This window comes from Boleophthalmus pectinirostris, unplaced genomic scaffold (genome assembly GCF_026225935.1).
Source record: "Boleophthalmus pectinirostris isolate CB_2022bp ecotype Guang Dong unplaced genomic scaffold, ASM2622593v1 HiC_scaffold_1, whole genome shotgun sequence".
Lineage (NCBI taxonomy): Eukaryota > Metazoa > Chordata > Actinopteri > Gobiiformes > Gobiidae > Boleophthalmus > Boleophthalmus pectinirostris.
In genome coordinates this window covers 14054112-14074070 of record NW_026570970.1, presented here as the reverse complement: position 1 = coordinate 14074070, position 19959 = coordinate 14054112, and the positions used below count along the sequence as shown (strand labels likewise).

At 38.1% G+C, this 19959-nt stretch overlaps 1 protein-coding gene across 1 annotated transcript in view; it reads left to right on the top strand.

Annotated features, from left to right (window-relative positions):
• galnt13 (UDP-N-acetyl-alpha-D-galactosamine:polypeptide N-acetylgalactosaminyltransferase 13) overlaps positions 1 to 19959 on the top strand; it is a 132176-nt gene that overhangs the window by 10918 nt on the left and 101299 nt on the right. Inside the window, exon 3 of the mRNA XM_055148469.1 lies at positions 5723 to 5956. Within this exon, the coding sequence (XP_055004444.1) occupies positions 5815 to 5956 (142 nt within the window). The 5' untranslated portion in view covers positions 5723 to 5814. The remainder of the gene's footprint in view (positions 1 to 5722; positions 5957 to 19959) is intronic.

Below are 19959 nucleotides of genomic sequence, written 5' to 3'. Positions count from 1 at the left end.
AAAATAGCATAAAGCATAATGTGTCCACTAGAGCTGTAACAATAACCAAAATATCATTATATCGTATCGTCAAAAGTCTCTCAATAATATCGTGAACCAATACAATATATAGAATTACAAGTTTCTTTGCTTAAATTCATTGTTATGGTGCTGCAACAGCTAAAAAAAAACCTAAAAAAAACAGAGGGAACTACATTGACCATGATCCTTTGCTCCATTTTGGTGCAAACTACATGAAGAAATAGCTCTTCTAAGCACTTTTAAGTCTTACTCAAGGCATTTTAAGAGGAAAAGTAGCATATTCACAATTTTGTTAGTGTCCGTAGCACCTAGACATGTGCAGAATATGCAAACTCCACACAAAAAGTCCATCCAAAGCCTGTAATCAAAGTTTGGACTCTTAAGTTGTGAGGCAAAAGTGCAAACCTCTTTGATTCTCCCCAAACCTTAACATTATTCTTATAAAACCAAAATCACTCTGTGGCTGTGTAAGAAGAGAATGCATTTACTTTGCATTGTTTTGTATTCTAAGTGCTTTTGTGTCTGGACAGCTACTTTCCAGCCCTCAGACCTCGCTATTCCTCACACTCTAGTCTCTCTAAGTGGCACTTTGTAACAACACGAGTGGCCTGTAAGCAGTATGTATTTTGGAAATAGTGGGTTTTGTGTTCTTAAATGTATATTGATTCATGGCTAGACTTCAGTTAAGTGCCTCAAATCCATTCTCCTCCTGTTCAAATACAGCACCCATCTGGGATCACAGGGTCCCTCATGTTTCAATACGATACTTGATGCATGGCTCATGATACAGTATTATCACAATATGGCGATACTGTACATGAGATAATCGATACATTGTACGTGATACTGTTTGGCTACGTTCAGACTGCAGGGCTTAATGCTCAATAACTGGGAATAACTGGGAATGTGAACGACCTCGTAAAAAAATCGGATTTCACAAAAAAATCTGACTTTTTTGCGAGGTCGTTCACATTCCCAGTTAAATGCGACTTGTACGTGATCTCCAGTGTGAACTTTAAACACCCCAAAAGTGTCCACATGCGCATTTAAGGACATAACGACGTCTCACGCAGTGAATGTGCTCAGTGTTTATGGAAGTAGCCTAAACGCTGAGCTTGTCTCCCAAAATACAGTCCTTCATAAAATGGACAGGTTACACATTTGTTTGAGTCTTTAGTCTCCTTGTATTTGGCTCACAGGCTCTGTATTTTTTGTGGATATTGAAGCGTCCGGTTCCAGTATGACCCCTCCAATTTGGCCTGAATACAGCGATCCCCCCAAATATTAATAAACTCACTAACCTCGCTTTCCCTCCATTGACTAGACTCCAAGCCTGACTTGTAGGTGGGATGAATGTGACCTGACCGTTCAGACTGAAGTCGCATGTCAAAAGATCGTATGTGTATCGGTTTTAGGAGCACAGATCCAAGTGGCCTGGGTCACATTTGAAAAAATCAGATCTGTGTCATTCAGACTGTCATTAAAAGATCTAATACAGGTCGCGTAAGTGTGAAAAAATCGGATTTGGGTCACTTCAGGCTGCAGTCTGAACGTAGCTTTAGATATACTACTGTTTTCAAAGAACCAAATCCATTTTAGCAACAATATTTCTTTGTTAAACCACTTCTTGTGCTAAGTTAATTTGAAACACATCTATTTTAATAATCAAAACAGTGAAAATGTCAAGTGTATCGCATAAACAAGTTTCCTTCCATTAAATAAGCAACAAATTATTCATATACACTTTACTATGTGTTTCTTTTAGGGCTGTTGGTCTTTATTCATTTAGTCAATTTCTCGGTTGATGGTCTTAGTTTATCAAAATCAACAGCAGAAAGGAAAGTGTGTGAGTTATCTGAAGATTTGGTATTTTAAACTCATGATTCACAAGTTAAATCTGTCTTAAATACATTGTTTTCTAGTACTTCTTCTGTATAAATAGTTTTTGCGTGAACTTCCCCTGCAGGTGAAGTCTTGTAAGTTCAGTTTTGGTCATAGAGGCAAAGCAAGGCAAGTTTATTTGTATAGCACCAGGTCATTCAAAGTGCTTTACAGAATAAGAAATACATTATAAAATCACAATACAACAAATCAAACATAAATACTCAAAATAAAATTAAAAAGAGTGTGAGATATTACATGGGAGAGAAGAGAGAAATGAAAACCTTTTAGAGTTACATTATAGTTTTGAGAGCTTTTGCCCGTCTCCTTTTAGTCGACTAATCGATGAGCAGGACGTGTCTTTAGTTGAATCAGCCCTCGTTTATTTGCTCATGTTTACTGTTTATGTCAAATAAAAAGAAACTCTCGTGCTATATTTGCATGTTACATCTGCTCTGAAGTGGTTATTTCCTTTTTGGACTCGGTGCACTCTGCTGCTTCTAATTCAGGCTAATTATAGTGAACAGACTGATCGGTTATTTCCAGTGGTGGAAGCTAACGAAGTAATAAAGTAGTAAGTGTGCAAAGTATACATTTTAGGTCTCTGTACTAATACCTTCCCTTAAATGTAGTAAATGTAAAAAGTATCTGTACTTTCAACTTCTTTACACATTTTTGAACTGGACTGAACAAGTTACTATTGTTGGTATCTTTAATTTTCCTTACCATTGTTGGTATCCTTATGTATTATTGCAATTACAGTTATGTTACTAAACTATAACAGTGACTCTTTTTCCGCACTTGTAAATAGTTCATATAGTTTAATGTAAAATATCTGAAAAATCAAAAGAAAACTCACAGTGTTCGATTAGAAGAGGGAGGTGGGATTAAGTAAGTTTTCTTCTTCCCACTCCTTTTTGGGTCCAATTTTTTATTTATTTATTTTGTTATTCTGCTATGATTTCATTAATGTTTTATGTTCCATAAATTTCTTACTTGCCCAAAATAAATGCATAAATCAAAAAAAAAAAAAAACCCCCAAAAAACAAGTAAAAGGATTTTTTTTATTATTGTCTAAGACCTGCTGAAATGGCACGATGAGGGTTTATTTTTAACACATTTGTACTTTGAATGAACAAAAATATACAAATAAAACAAGCTTAAAATAAATATTGATTGAACTGTTTCAGCTGAACAAAATTCAACACAAAAATGTATCAAAATCACTGCATTTGAAGCTTTATTAAATCTCAAAATCTGCGCAAAATGCTTTTACTTTTTACTCTGGAAGTTCATTTAATACAGGTACTTTATTACTTTTACATAAATAGATTTTTTCACGTGATACTTTTACTTTTACAAGAGTATTTTTTTGCTCCTGTACTTTTACTTAAGTAACAAAACATTACATTAAATCCTTGAAGAGGATGGACGCTTTGACAAGACTCTCTCTATACACTTTGATATTTCCAGAGCGTACATTACATTAGACAGTTATAGCATTAGGAAGCATATGTTTCATGCCAAGACACGGGCTCTCTGCTCAAATTACCCGAGACATAAAAGCCTTGCAGATGTTCCAACAGTGTGTGTGCAGGGAGAGAAATGAGCGTTATGAGCGTCATGTGGTGAAATAGATGTGGAGAGGGCAGAGGGGCTGGACTGGCCTCTGGGAGACTCACAGCAGCCCACACACACAAGAGAAGCTCCACAAATATGTACAAGGAAACAATAAAACTGGTTCTGGGTGGACAGACCTGAGACGAGATACTGGGTTGTCAGTAGCAACGCAGTGTTATGGCGCATTGTGTAACTTTTCTGGTGGAGGGTCTGTCAAATTCTTTTCACCGCGGAGATGTTATTACTTTGTCTGGAATGTGTCACAGCCTTTGTGTCTTCATTGAGTGATATTAAACCTTTCTATCTACATCAGACATGTCAGACTCAGGCTCAGGGTCCAAATTTGGCCTGTGATATAATTATATTTGGCACCACTACTACTAATACTACTACTTTGATGAACTTGTATCTAAGAAGAGATGCCAAGTTTCTGCTTTGAACCCATGTTAATCAGAGCTAATTAGTCTAGCAAACTGAGCTCGGATGAATGTTTTCTTTATGATTTTTGACTGTTCAGAGTTGAAAGATTGGATTTTCATTGAAGCAAGTTGTTATTTTTGTTATCGTTGTTGTTGGCTTGTGAAAAAAAATAAAAAAAAAACATTTTAAAGGAGTTCAAAAGCTACAGATAGACTATAGAGACATTATTTATTTAAAAATGTGTTATTATTTTATATTATGCTTGTTCTGGAGTCAATGTTTAAGCAAAACTATTATTAAACATTTATTTTAATAAGAAAAGGTTTAACATTACATATCTCGAAAGATGAGAAAACATGCTGATTTGAAAATTTTCAGTAAATATTTTGTTTGTCCCACGACTTAGTCCCAGTTTTTAATTTTGGCCTTTTGTGAATTTGAGTTTGACACCTCTTATCTACATGGAGACCAAACCAGATCAAGTTACAGGTCAGATCTGTGGAGAGGCGACCCCTCTCACAGTCAGAATGCCTGTTTTTCTAGGTATTTTTGAGCTATAAAACCACCTGTAATTCAATAATTGTAGCGGTGTTTAATGTCATACTGTGGAACATTCCAATCAAGAGTAATGACATATCCATAGAAACAAGCAGGCGATGGACCCCCAACTAAAAAGTTACACAATACACCTTTAAACAGCCCATATTACACTATTTTCTGATCTGGTATAATGTTGTTTCCATCTCAAAACAGACCTGGAGTTTGTGTTTTGTTTCATTCACACATGTTTTACACACAAATCCTGCATATTTATTTACTTTTCTCAAGGTCATGTGGTGATACATGAAGTGCTCCACTGTGTTTTTAAACTCCACACACCTTCACTAGCCCTGGCATTACCAGTCTCTACTGAGCTACAGGTAAAAGGAGCTGTTAACTTGAAAACTACAGCTTCATCACATTACAAGGTGGAACAGAGCATTTTGAGTTTTGGAGACAGACCAAGGATTACTCAAACATGTGTGAATGAAATAAAACACAACTACAGGTTTGTTTTTCATGAGGTAGCAACATTATAACATGACTTAAAGCAGTGTTTCCCAAACTTTTTTTTCTGGGGACCCATATTTTAAAAGTTACAAACCTTCTTGACCCAAGTCAATAGACATTATTTGTAAATCACAAAATAAAGGTGGATTTGACCATTATTGAACATTAATGAGGATATTTTATTGTTGACTGAGTGATCGTGTCTCTGAACAATTTTTAAACATTTGAACCAACAATAAAAAGGATCCATAAGTCGCCTACTTGGACATTAAATGTGGCCCATTTCTTTTTCTTTTCAACATTCAATTAAACCAGCAATACTGGAACAAAATAGTCTATAAAATAATTACAAAGATGCGAAGTTATACAAAACATGTCATAACATTTCAACATTTCTAATTAGGTAGGTGGGGCTGTCTGTGTTTTTGTAGCACGTTTCAGTCCGGTTTGGAGGAGGAGAGCACATAGGCAGAACTGTGTATTTCAGACCTACATGCAGATCATGACAAGATGACCCAAAAGAAATCTCTTGCAACCCAGCTGAGGGTTGCGACCCAGTCTTTGGGAAACAATGGCTTAAAGTTCACAAGAGTCCATTTTGTGTAATATATGGACTTTAATAACTGGACTCTGGAATCTGGACTTCTATAGCAAAGCATGAAGTGAGTGATATTTCGTCTTTGTGTGGTCTGTCTTTCTATAATATATTTTTGTGTTATCTTTCTTCCAGGACGATGACCCTTGACCTCTTCCCCATGCTCCCTCTTCCCACTCCAGCCCTCTCCTGAGCCCTCCCTGCCCCCTGCCCCTGTTGCCGCGGTGATGCGCAGGTTCGTGTACTGTAAGGTGGTACTGACCACGTCTCTGGTGTGGGTGCTGGTGGACGTCTTCCTGCTGCTCTACTTCAGCGAGTGCAACAAATGTGACGAGAGGAAGGACCGCTCCCTGCTGCCCGCGCTCAGGGGTCAGTGCAAACTCTGTGTACACATTATAGATTCTATTCACTTGTTTTACTTTTGAGGGAGTGGATTTAAAGGGCCCATATTACGCTATTTCTGATCTGTGTTATAATGCTGTTTCCTCATCACGAACATACCTGCAGTTGTGTTTTCATTTGCACATTTAACTCACAAACCGTAAATATTTTGGCTTGAGTTCTTCTCTCAAACAGAAAACAGTCTGTTCCACATTGTGATGTGATGTTGTAATACAAGAAGTGCTCTACTGTGTTTTAAAACTCCATACACCTTCACTAGGATCATTTGGATAATTTCAGCCTTGGAATTGTTAATCTCTACTGAACAAAAGGTAAACTCTGGCTGTAGAAAAGCACTCAGAGAGCGCAGACCTCCGCCAAGGACTACCCCCATTTTTTATATAAATTGCGATAAAATCAGTCTTCTGGATCAGATCCGGATCAGCCTTTGGAATATGAAAGAGGATCCCATTGTCCATCCCTGAGTCAAATTTCATGGGGTTTGGTCAATAATTAACCGAGATATTGAGAAACAAAATTTTTGGCCCCATTTACCACAATGTTAACTAAAATTTCAAAGTGATCCAGAATCCAGGATTTCTTCCGAATCACCCCCAAAATGAAATCAGTTCTTCCTTTTCACATTTCCAACAAATCCTGAAAATTTCATCAAAATCGGTCCATAACTTTTTGAGTTATGTTGCTAACAGACAAACAAACAAACAAACAAACAACAAACAGACAAACGCCGGCAAAAACATAACCTCCTTGGCGGAGGTAAATATTACTTTTATTATATTATTTAGTATTTTGAGCTTTGGAGATATGGACAGACTAATAATAAAGGATTACGCAAACATGTGTGAATGAAACAAAACACAACTCCAGGTTTGTTTCTGATGAGATATTGACATTCTGGCATGACTTAACCTTCACATGAATCAATGCTGTGAAACATGGGACCTTTAAAATTGAGCTTTGGATTGTATTTTCACATCAATAGAGATTTTAAGATGCTAAATACTAAACACGGTGTTCATTCACCTCTACACTCTGACAATATTGTGATACATGTACCAGTAGTGACTAGGGATGTAATGATATCCAAATCTCTCGGTATGATATTATCACGATATCATAGACTGTATATATGAGTGGACATAGCTAACGCACTTGCTGCCATGTGCCAAATAGGAAGTTCGCCAGGAGGCTCTTCGGTCTCCTTCTGACTCTGGCTCCAATTGACTTACATTAGGATCTTGTCGAACGTCTCTCTGTAACTGCTGCACTGAGCCTCGTCAATTTGGTCTTAAAATGTTCGTATTAACCCACTCTACATGATCCAGATTTTTTTTGCTATTGTGTCCGTCAGAAAAGTCCTATTCATAACATAGAGCCTGGCTCCAGATTCGCTCCTGTAACCGTGAGCATCTCGAGTCTCATTTGAGCGGCGCTGAATGTTATGGGTGACGTCACATTAGTCCACTTTTATACAGTCTATGACCAATAGTGACTAGGGATGTAACAATATCCAAATCTCTCGGTACGATATTTATTATATTTTGGAAAGGCTGATATAATTGTAGATGGGACACTTTTTTGCATTTAAAATACCTTGACAAGAATTTGGTGTAAATTATTACCATCATAATCTGAAGATTTCAAGTAAAAAACATATTTCTTCATGTTGTCTGCGCTGAAATTAATCATGGGATATGTAGTTCTCCATGTTTATTGGCTGTTGCTACTATAAAACCATGTATTTAAGCAAAGGAACTTGTGATTCAGTATACTGTGACAGCCCACGATGTTATTGTGAGACTTTTGACGATACGATATCACAATATTTCAATTACTGATACATCCCTAGTAGTGACCCAGCAGCTTATTTGTATATTCCACCTTTTACATTGTTTTTTCTCATTTATCTATGGGGGTTTTGAAGTTCAGTCTGGAGCTCTGTTGGATAAGACTTGGCCGACTGCTTCAATGATACATTTGGATTTTAAACTGAGTTTATTTAGGCCACATTTTCTGTTATTCTGCCATTTCTGTATTCCATTTATTCATCTTGATCAGTATTGGAGAAAGGTAGATGGACTCGTCTCAAAAGCCCTTTTTGCTTCCTGCTTAAAAAAGTTGTTAAAGATTTTATTTGACCGTGCCGTTAAATGATTCATTCTGGCAGTAGATGAGGTGACGATTAAGTCTCTGCTTATGCGTCGATGTGAATTTAAAAGTGGAGCAGGTGCAGCTTGATGTGGAGCATATTGCTGCAGTTTGGCTACTCAGAAACTTCCACCAACTAAGGTTAACAAGGGTGATGTTACGCTGCGTTAAACCTGCGACTATGAAAAAATGTTCAAAAATAGGCCAGATAAATATAGATCTAACTACCTGAAAAACATGACTTCACACTTCTAGCTCTTTTGGCGCAGATGAAAACACATTTAGGATGATACAAAAAACAGATATTTACAGAATTGCTCCAGAGAATTATGCACAATTGACTTTTCAGAGCTTTTGACCATGTTTTAGCTGTTTCCCTTTCTTATTTACCCTCTTGATGTTGTATTTGGAGTGATTTGTGCATGTCTGAGTCTTCTTTTATCACTTATCACTTACTTACAGTCAGTGATATATACATAGGATTTGGCAGCATTTTGGTACGAATGCAAAAAATAAAGAATGTTAGCAGCTGTGCAGAAGCCCGTGCGTCTGTCTGCAGAGCGCTGAACTGGACGGTTTTCTGTGCAGTTTGCGGTTTGACCCATTTACGCCTCGCCCTCAACACATCCATAACACCGACTCTTTGGTGTGATTGAAGCCTTTATGGTGACGTCAGCTCCCACTGGGCAACACATTTTTCTAACGTGAAAATCCTCAGACCTGTGTCTTGTGTCGAAGGTTATAACTATATTAAAAAATCTGTATAGTTTTAGCTTTTAAGATAATTATTTTGGAATTGATTAATGGTTAACCACACTCCTAATTTCACTCATCTTTGTCACACAAGGCATGTTTTATGAGTAGTTTAGTTACTAGTATCAGTAGTGAAATAATATTATAGTTTAGTAATTTAGTCATTGAATCCATGTATCATTCATTTGTTTTTCAAAATAAAACCAAGTAAGAAAATGAAATAACAAGTATTTTCTTCATTATTTGTCTCCAAAACCAAAATGAAAAAACAGAGAAAGATTCATTTTTTCAGTTTTCAATTTTGTGTTTAAATGAATAAATGACAAAACGGATAACGGTTGGTTCCTGTTTCTGTGACTAAAACTGCGATGCTGGACTTTTGCACTGCATACGGACTAAGCCAGGACTAAAACAGGATTAAATCAGGTCTAAACCGGTCTGGTCCTGGTCTGGTCCCAGTCTGGTCCCAGTCTCAGTCCTGGTCTGGTCCTGACTAAACCAGAGCTGAACCAGGTCTAAACCAGGACTGAACTAGGAGTGTCGGGACGGGCCCGGAGGTGCACCCGTGTAGACTGTCGGGTGATCAGGAAACGGGGACCAGACCGGGACTGAGACCGGTTTAGACCTGGTTCAGTCCTGGTTCAGTCCCTATGCGGCACAAAAGTCCAGCATCGCAGTTCAAGTCACGGAAATGGGAAATGACCGTTATCCATTTTTTCATTTAAACACAAAATCGAAAACTGAAAAAAAAAAACACAAAAAAAACTGAATCGTTATCCATTTTTTCATTTTGATTTTGGAGACAGTTAATGAAGAAAATAGGTGTTTTTTCGTTTTCTTATTTTTGTTTTTATTTTGAAAAACGAATGAATGAATGATACACGGATTTCACTGTAACATAAGTTCTATAGAGGCGGTACGTATAATTGTGTTGGTGGTTTTCAGATTCAAGAATGTGATGACATCATACTCCCAAATGGGGGTCAAGAGGCAGTTTTTCCTGTTGATTTCATTGTACTTTACTATGAAATATCCAAATGGTAAATCCACAAACATGGAACCTGGTCATTTCTATCAGTGTCTAGACCCAAGAACTTATGGAGTGTGCAAACATGTGCTTGAGTCTCCCGGTTATGATCAAGTGTCCTGGTTTTGTGAGTGTCCATGTATAAACGGTATTGTGATTTCAGTATCCTGGACATGCCAGTGTCCCGGTTATGAGAAACCAGGATACTCTCACACTATCCTGATTTCTGACACTGGTGCTGAACTGAGCATGTGCAAACTAAAGTAACAAAAATTTTAAGAGCAGTTACGTTCCCAAAACGACTAGTAATATTTTATACTAACAAAATAAAGCAGTCTACTGTTTAATACAACCACTTTTTAACACCAGGCTCATCTCTGTGTAGGGATGTAACAATGACCGAAATATCGTGATATCGTATCGTCAAAAATCTCACAATAATACTGTGAACTGTCACAATATATTGAATCACAAGTTCCTTTCGTTTAATGCATTTTTTGTAGTAGCAATAACAAACATCGGGAACTACATATCCCATGATTCATTTCAGCGTAGACAACAAGAAGAAATATGTTTTTTACTTGAATTCTTGAGATTATAACAGTAATAACTCACACCAAATTCTTGTCAGGGTATTTTAAAAGCAAAAAAGTTTCCTATCCAAAATGTCACAATAAATGTCATACCGCGAGATGCATATCGTGATAATATCGTACCGAGAGATTTGGATATCGTTACACCCTTACCTTTGTGGTTTTTGCTGCTCTTGAACTGAACTAATGCTGTGTCACTTTATTGTATTTTTCAACTCTTAAAAAACCTGTGACAGAGCTCCACTATCTCATGTTCTTAGCTGAATATTTATCTTTCTTGTTGTTGTTAGAACTCTATTAAAAAGCCTGGAGTTAGGAAAGTTGGTCTATGTTTAGCTCCTTGCCATATGTGTGCCATAGTTACCATAGCAACCAGTCTAAATATCCGTGATCCTCTGATGGCGCATGAGCACAGGGACATACAGGGAGTCTCCTGGTTTCTTTGAGTGCATGTAAAGGCCACATCCAGAATAATGTCATCACCGGGATAAGGCTGATAACCGGGAGACTCTTGCACATGTAAACACTGTCACTGTACGGCAATAAAAATCTAACATCTATAGACTCTTGCGATATCATCTGAAACCCAGCGGTACGTCTCATCAGCAGGAAACACACGTTAAAGTTCAATTCAGTTGGAACGGATTTTCGTCACTTAGAACAATTTACAAACTCCACGGTGTGTTCACAGCTTGACGTGAGACGAGCCGAGTCCCGCTGTGTGCCGTATGGAAAGTCTAATTTGCAACTCAGTTTGTTTGTCCACAGTCTCACGTCTATATGCTTTTTTGTCAAGTCAAGATATTTTTTAGATGCTGTATATTTTAACAGTAGTAATAATACGTGCCAGTGACTTTTGTTTCAATCCGATACAGAGTAATAGTATGGAAAATATTACAAGTAACACGTTTTGTATTGACATTTTTTTATTTAATCTGTTTTCCAGCCCATAATATTAAACACTGTATTTCAAAATTGTACTCAAATCTTACTAAAAATTTACATTTGGAGAAATTGCACGTGTTAAAGAGATAGAATTTTGAACATAGGGCCTCATTTCCTAGTGAGCCAGAGTGTTGGAGACGTGTGGAGACACTTTTTTAAATATTCCATCCAGTCCTTGTATTTGCAGAGGTCACTGGTGCTAGGCTAGTGCATGTCAATGGCCATAGTTATCCTGCCACTAAAAACAGTCTTACCCACTCCACAAAACACCCGAAGCAAAACTATTATTATGTCAGACTATCGATGTGAATGTCTGTGTTGATAGAAAGATGTTTGAAATAAAACTAACCTTGCATCGCATGAATCGTCGCATGTTGAGGGACTATTTTCTCATATATCAGTCCGCTGCTGCCAAGCTTTCAGGAAGTACAACTTGTTGCTGCTGCTCAGACATAAATCCTTCAAATGCAAGGTTGGTCAAAAATTATTCTTTCAATACAGACATTTACATCAACAATCTGGCATAATAATAGATTTGCTTCGGGTGTTTTTGGAGTGGATAAGATGTTTTTAGTGGCAGGATAACTATGGCCATTGACATGCACTAGTCTAGCACCAGTGACCTCTGCAAATACAAGGACTGGATGGATTATTTTAAAAAAGTGTCTCCACACGTCTCCAACACTCTGGCTCACTAGGAAATGAGGTCCTATGTCCAAAATTCTGAACTGTCCCTTTTAATATTTCGATACCTTTGTCAGATATTTGTTATTGATCTGCCCATCACAATTTAAAAGCTCTAGATGACCTATTATTATTGTGAGCTTTAAGCCATGTTGTAATGTTGTCACCTCATCAAAAACATACCTGGAGTTGTGTTTTGTTTCATTCACACATGTTTAAGTAACGCTTTATTATTAGTCTGTTAAGCTCAAAATGCTCTATTCCACCTTGTGATGTCATGAAACAGTAGTTTTCATTTTTGAATGAAACAAAACACAACTTCAGGTATGTTTTTGATGAGGAAACAACATTATAACAGATCAGAAATAGCGTAATATGGGCCCTTAAAGACCACTTACCTGTGTTTATAAAGAAAATATGACTCAGGATGTGAACAAACTAAATTGAAGAGGGAAATTACTTTACAGTGGCTCGATAAACACAATATACACTGACTGTGAAATGATTTGTCATTTCTACACAACATGTAACTGACTTTTCTGCGATTGTGTGGTTTGGGCTGGCACGAATCTGCAGTTTCATGTGAGTTATGGTACAGTTATAGTGATGTTGTGACACAAAATCTCCAAACCTCCAACCACACAGGAAGTGAATAAAAGCATTGTTAGCTCAGGGCAAACTGACAAAACCACTGCTTTGCTTTAAAACAGTCTGTTAGTATGTGGACTTTTTTTTTTTTTATAAAGAGGGAGTGTTATCCTAAATCAGCTTTTTTAGAGCTTTGTTATAATGTTGTTCCCTCTTCAAATATTCCACAATTTTGGAATCATTTAAGCATATTTTAGTGATGTTGCGGTCTTTCACAGGAGCTATTTGAACCCAGTTAGGAGTGCGAGACCAGGGCCACTTCTCATTTCTCTTTCCTCGCTTCCTTCTTCTTGAGTCCTCTCCTCGTTTCTGCAGGAAATGGATGAGGAAGTCCCGCCCCCAGAGGAGACACAGAGAGCAGAGAGGATATAAACTCCTCACTGAGACCAATAAAGTTTGACTCTCTTATCTGATGTAAGCTCTCCTGAAGCCTCCCTCATTCCTTTCGTGGTTTTCTTTGGGGCAAAACTTAATATTACGCATTTGATTGACAGCTGAAAAACTGAGGATGGAGGAGAGGACTCAAGGAGAAGGAAGCGAGGAAAGAGAAATGAGAGAAATGCAGCCTAGGTGTCTTGTTTAAGGCTCCACCCACAAGCTTATGTACCCAGGAAGTTCTCTGCAGCACTCCCCACACTCAGAGCACATGACCCCTTCCTCACGGGACGTGTATCAGACAGACAGACAGACTAAATATGTTGTTTTAGCAATTAATCCCCCATAAAAGTGTAATATAATACTGTAGTGTACTGTAGTAAGACAATTAACAGTCCCATTATGTTTGAGATTTGGTTTAGTTGTTCTGTAATTACTTTAAGGACATAAACCAGTTAACACAGTTATCAGTGATAGTGTGTTTTAAGGAAATAAATGCTCTTTTAATAAGTGTATCATTTGTTAAATCAATTTCAATTTAAAATAAAAAAAAGAAAATCAATTTGTTTGTTTTCGCAAGACAAATTAAAATGAAACAGTTTAATTTTCCATTTAAAAAAGATCACGCTGAAAAATACTTAATGCCAAAGTGGATCGGAGCATGTTTTTATGTTTTATGTACTTTTTGCAGTATACGTGTTTTGTGTGCAGCCTCTTCATATCCTTATCAGCTGGTTTCACTTTGTGGAAACCGTCTGACCTCGCAGCATTAGGATTCGTTTGCTTCATGGTAGGCAGGTACTTTTTTTAATTTAACCAATGCTGCTATTTGGTCATGGCATATGTAATGTGACAAATCCTGCTGGAAAAAGGGCAATAACGTCTTTCCCATTGATAAAATTCACCAAACATTCTCTTTTTTCCGGCTTTAAATCCTTGATCTCGGGAATTGTTGCCAGCACAGAATGTAGGGCTTTATCTACATCCATCTCGACCATTTTGTTTACTGTTGTGCTGTATCACAAAAGTGTCCCAGACAGGCGCTTGAGTTTAACGTTGTGGCTTCAAAGCTCTTTGGCTGGTGCGCGGTCTACACCTTCCGGGGTTCTTGCAAACCGTCTAGTGTATTCCGATTCCTGACCTAGTCGCTGGGGAGAAATGAAATTGAGCGCCAGTCTGGTTAGTGGATTACTGCTACACAAGTGAAATGTCTGACCTTGTGTATTCTCTGGTCCATCTTTACTGTCTTTGTACTGAGGTGATCACAGTGACTCAGTCCATGAAAAAGAATGAGCCTCTGAACACTGACAATTCAACACAACACAAAGAGCTTCAGGAGGATGTCATCACGGAGAGGGGGACCACTGTAAACCTCTGTCAAGCCCAATATACTGAGGACAGACAATCCTAACCACTCAACATGACGGACTGTAGTTAATAGTTATAGTTAATAATCACTGCTATAGGCCATTTTAACAAATGACTTAAGTTCAATATTTAGCAAAAAAAAGTATTTTATTAAAGGTGATTTGCATTTGTGTTGTTTGTTGGCTAAAAAAGTCTAACTACTTTGGGATTTGAGTGAAGTCCGTCACAAATCACCTAAATGTCATGCCTGCAGTGTGAGGAGAGAAACAGATGTTTATACTATGTAATGGGGTTGATGGTTCTATGCTGCGCTGAGGGGGCAGCAGCACAGGGCTGGGGGCGGAGGGAGGGAGTGTATCTATTTTTAAGAGCTAATTAATTGGGAGACAAAGGTAGCACGCTGTGATTGGCCGACACTGACAGGAAGTAGGAACGTGATTGGAAAGGGACCGTCTGACATTGTTACCGTCCTTAACCTTATTTGTTGTTTAAAAGTAAAATAAAAAACTCAAGGCCTGAGATGTGATTATTTTTCTCACAAAAGATGACCATGATGTCTGGAAACGAAGTGCGTTGCCCTGTCTGTCTCTGGGTCAATCCATCTAATGTGACGCCCCTGCCTGCAGCTGTAGAGCCTCCAATTACTGAGAGAGGCCTCCCTCCCGTCCTCTGTCAGGTAATGGCTCCTGTGAGGGATCATCAGTCATATTCCAACAAAAACAAGCTGTTCCTCTGAGTCCAAGATCGCTACACCTGTCTACAGCACAGCGCTACAATGTGGAGTATGTTCAGAGCTTTTCTTGCTTGTCTGTTTGAAACATATATGCATCATTTGTCATGTGATACAAAAATAGCATTTCATAGCATAGCATTTGTTTTCAGTACTTCATATATACGACACCACTCGATACTAGTTTATGTGTCCAAACCTCCTCATCAGCTCTCAGGACCTAAGCAAGACTTGGAGGCAAGACCACTAATTATCAGTGAGGCGCTAGTGGCAAAAACTGTTGTTGTGTCCCTAGGCAAGACACTTCACCCACATTGCCTAGTGTGAAAGTGGTGTGTGTGAGTGATCGTGGTGTTCGGAGGGGCCGATGGAGTAGATTGGCTGCTTGGCTTCAGTCAGTCTGCCCCACGACAGCTGTGGCTACAATAGGGTCTTACCACCACCGGGCGTGGACTGAATGAATAACGCTCTGTAAAACATCTTTGAGTGTCCAAAAAGTGCTATATAAATACAGTGTACTATAGTATTTAATTCAGGGGTCACCAATCTTTTTTCTCTGGAGGCCATATTATCGCTCTTGACGGTGATGGGGCTGGAGTCAGGTCAGGCGTATAACAGAATTTTATGATCCTGACGACGCAGATTATATTCTTTGAAAACCGCGACACTTTATTTACATATCAGACAAACTGCACGGTCCTTACACCGAACAAAATATTAATCGGTCGTTCCCCTGTTCTTTAAAAACTCGGCACTCTCTGTCAAGTTTTCGTACTTTAACACTCACCATTTCGCTGTCCTTACTGTCACGGTTTGATCTGAAACTTGTCAGGTGATGAAAATTCGGCGGCAAATTCAGCGGCAAATGTAAATACGTTATATAATTATTTAAATATAAATATAAATACTTCATATAAATATAATTTTTTTAAATTGAAAAAATCTACAAAATATAAGATGTAGACATGTTATTATTTGCCAAAAAGTAAGGGGAGTTGGCCTTAGTTTGATGACCCCTGTATTAATTCAAACCGTATTTAATTATTTACTATTTAGTGTAATCACAAGCAAATGTGCGCGTTATCCATATGAGTTTGAGTAATCTTGTGATCTCTTCCAGGCACTTTTTGAACATATGTTGTGTTTTCTTTGGTGAATATAGCATTTTTAAAATAAGATATGCATGACATGCATAATTAGGTGATGTAAATATGTTGTTATCAATCAATACCCCATGGAAGTGGCTCTCTAAAGTATGAACTGGGAACTGAATCTTGATTTATTTTATTTTAATTGCACCCCACTTCTACATCCATCCTCATCCATGTTCTAATCCCTGGAGTCTCCAAATTATAGCTGAGTATCTCTCCACCCCCTTCCAGAAGCTCCCCACAGGAGTTAGGAATCATACATATTAGGCTGTATAGTTCCAGTTTGATTAATCACATGTTTATTATGATTGTAAAAGTTTACTTTAAATACCCCAACACTGTGCACTGAATGGATGATGGATTGTTTTTGATACAGACATCTAACTGTTGGTCATTGACTGCAATTTAATTTCTTTTGACCGCTACAGGAGTGTCTCTGTGTCAAGTAGCTCTTCAGGTTCAAATGGTTGAAGAATCGTCTCTTGTCTTATCCATTTTTTTGACTCTTTATTGCCTCTTACGGTGTGTTGGTTTTACTGCGTACTTAGCGTGGAGCTCAAAGACTTGCCTACAGGGGGCGCAGGAGAGGAACAAACAAAGCGCACAGGACTCAGGACACCTTCAGACTGCAGCGAGGGGGTTCTTGCTAACCTTTTGTGACTCCGCGTCGAGCCAGTCTGTTCACACATTCAGAGCACATCTCCGGAGGCTACGGGTGAATACAGTTTGGATCAAGGATGGTAAAAAAAAAAAGCGGCAGGACTGCAGCAAAGGCACAGTTTGTTGATTTAAAGTCAGTTTGAGGACTTTTGTACAGTTATATTTGGATGTGGACACAACTAGGAAACGTGTTCAAGTTTATTTAAAGGTGCTGTAGTGTTTTTCTTTATCTTATGCATTCTGAGCATCCTAATTATTCACCATGATGAGTTTATAAATGCTTTTCACAACTTTCAGACGTCAGATTTGAGTTTTGTTGCCATGGCAAAACTAAGAACAACTGGCTAGTGCACTTCCTGATTATGAGACAATTCAGTGCTCTTTAAATAGTTGCAGACAGCACACAGCAGACTTATTTGACCTCAGACGCTGCTGTTTATAAAATATATCTGTACTGGGTCAAGAAAAAGTACATGGAAAATAGGTGGAAAAAATGGGTGTTTAAAGTGGAACTGAACACCATTTTCGCTACTAAATTGGGTATATGGTGTTTGGATATTATTGTGCACCGTAGTTATTTTTGACAACATTAGTGCAAAGTTGGTAAATTTGCAGCTTTCATGTTGTTAATTCTTATATTTTGATATTTAACAAACAAAAACAAAAAAAATGCATCGCAAATACCACACACTAGGCAATCATACAGTAGTACTCAAGTCCAGTCTGGCTAAAATGGTCGAGAAAACTGTTTATATCTCTGCAAAATCACATTGGCTCCCCCCTAAAATGAAATCTGTGTTCAGTGACCTCTGTGATGTGAGTGGTTGATATCACAGCTATCCTCCTAAAGTGTGGATACGTGTTACAGTTTCGTTTCAGTTTTTTTAGCACATTTTTTGATTTTGGTTTATTTGATTGAAACATGCATCTGAACAGAGGCACAGGAGGTTAAATCATTTGGAACAGTTCTCGTCGGTTCTCAGGCTCTTTCTCTCTCTTTCTCTTTCTCTTTCTCTCTCTCTCTCTCTCTCTCTCTCTCTCTCTCTCTCTCTCTCTCTCTCTCTCTCTCTCTCTCTCTCTCTCTCTCTCTCTCTCTCTCTCTCTCTCTCTCTCTCTCTCTATATATATAGATATAGATATAGATATAGATATAGATAGATATAGATATAGATAGATAGATAGATAGATAGATATATCACTTATCACTCTATATATATATATAGAGAGAGAGAATGTATATGCATCTCTCTATATTAGGGATGGGCATTCGATGAAATTTTCTTAATCGATCGTCGGAAGAATTAATCATTAACGTTTTTATATAAAAATCATCATTATTATTACTATCTGCACTACTAATCTGCATAAATAAATTCAACTTTACGACATATAAACCGTAACGACTCTAGAGCCACATCAGTGTGTTTGAGATTATAATGTGTTTAATTCAGTTTTGTGCAACTCTCACAGAAACGAAACTTAAAACCGCATCGCTGATTTGCATAAACTAAGCGAAGATAAAACTACAGCTCTTGTGTCGCTGATGCGGTTCAATTTCTGTTGGATTAAAAGACATGACTCAGTGGAATACAGGTTAGTGTGACCGTATTTGTGTTTGTCAAAACCAGGACACCGTACGGGAGGTGGGGACTCGGGACTCGTCATCGACATTGCGCGACTCTCACCTGGCAAAACTTTTTCCCACTGGACACCGAAACATATGTGCTGTTTTGTTACACTGTGCACATGGCCTCCCACTTGTCTCGAACGCAACGGAAAGCGTGGAATTTCTTGTAGAAGTCATCGTTAAATACACATTTGTGTTGCAGACTGACCGACTGTTTGTGTCTCGCTCCTTCTGAGTGCAGAGCTACATGTACGGACCCCTGTTTGGTCACGCTACACACAACAACCCACATTCGGTTTGTCGATTAAAATGAACGTAATCGATGAAATTCTTAATGATCAATTATCGATTAATCAATTAATCATGCCCATCCCTACTCTATATATATGAAGCTCTCTCTATATGCATCTTGCGCTCTATATATAATCATCTCTCTTTATATTCATCTCACTCTATATATATACATCTCGCTCTGTATATGCATCTCTTTCTACATATATGCATCTTTCTCTCTCTGTTGTGAGTAAAAGTCCTGGTGCGTGTGCATTTGATTGACAGCCCTGTGACCTGCAGTGGCACAAGATTGAAGCAATGTCCAAATGGAGATTGTCTGTGGAGCTGTAAAGAAAAGAACGATGGAGGTTAACAATCCGACCACAGAGAATCCTCTTAACCTGAGCAGAGCGGCTGATGTGAACTGTGCGCCCTCTGCATCTCTTCAGATTATAACAGAGTGGAGCTATAATCCACGTTGTTTACTGTTAGGGAGAAGGACTATAGAACCAGAGCCAATGGGGGATTTTAGCGTGCACGAAACAGTCAAGAATATTATGCTAAACGTTCATTCATAATCCACATATACATTTTCTTCATACTGTTTTTATTTCACCCAGATGGTCTGTCTGCTGCTTGTCTTAATGTAGATTCTGCTTTGCCCAGAGCTCAAACATGTAAAATATGTGGACTGATACACAGTATGTCCAGGTTTTTCAGTTCCAATGCAAACATCGAAACAGCATAAGGTAAACATATCCAAATGTGTTTTGTCACTACAGAACAGATTTGCAAAAATACAAGTTTAATGTTATGAATGTTTTTGGGCCAACACTGACCTGTAAATCATCTTATTACACCAGTGTATAGACTAAAATGGAATACTGGCCGAACCGATATCTTGGCAGTCTGTATCCGATCCACTAAAATGTTCAATGTTGATGCACATATCGGACCAGTATTGTATCGGTGCATCCCTATGTACATC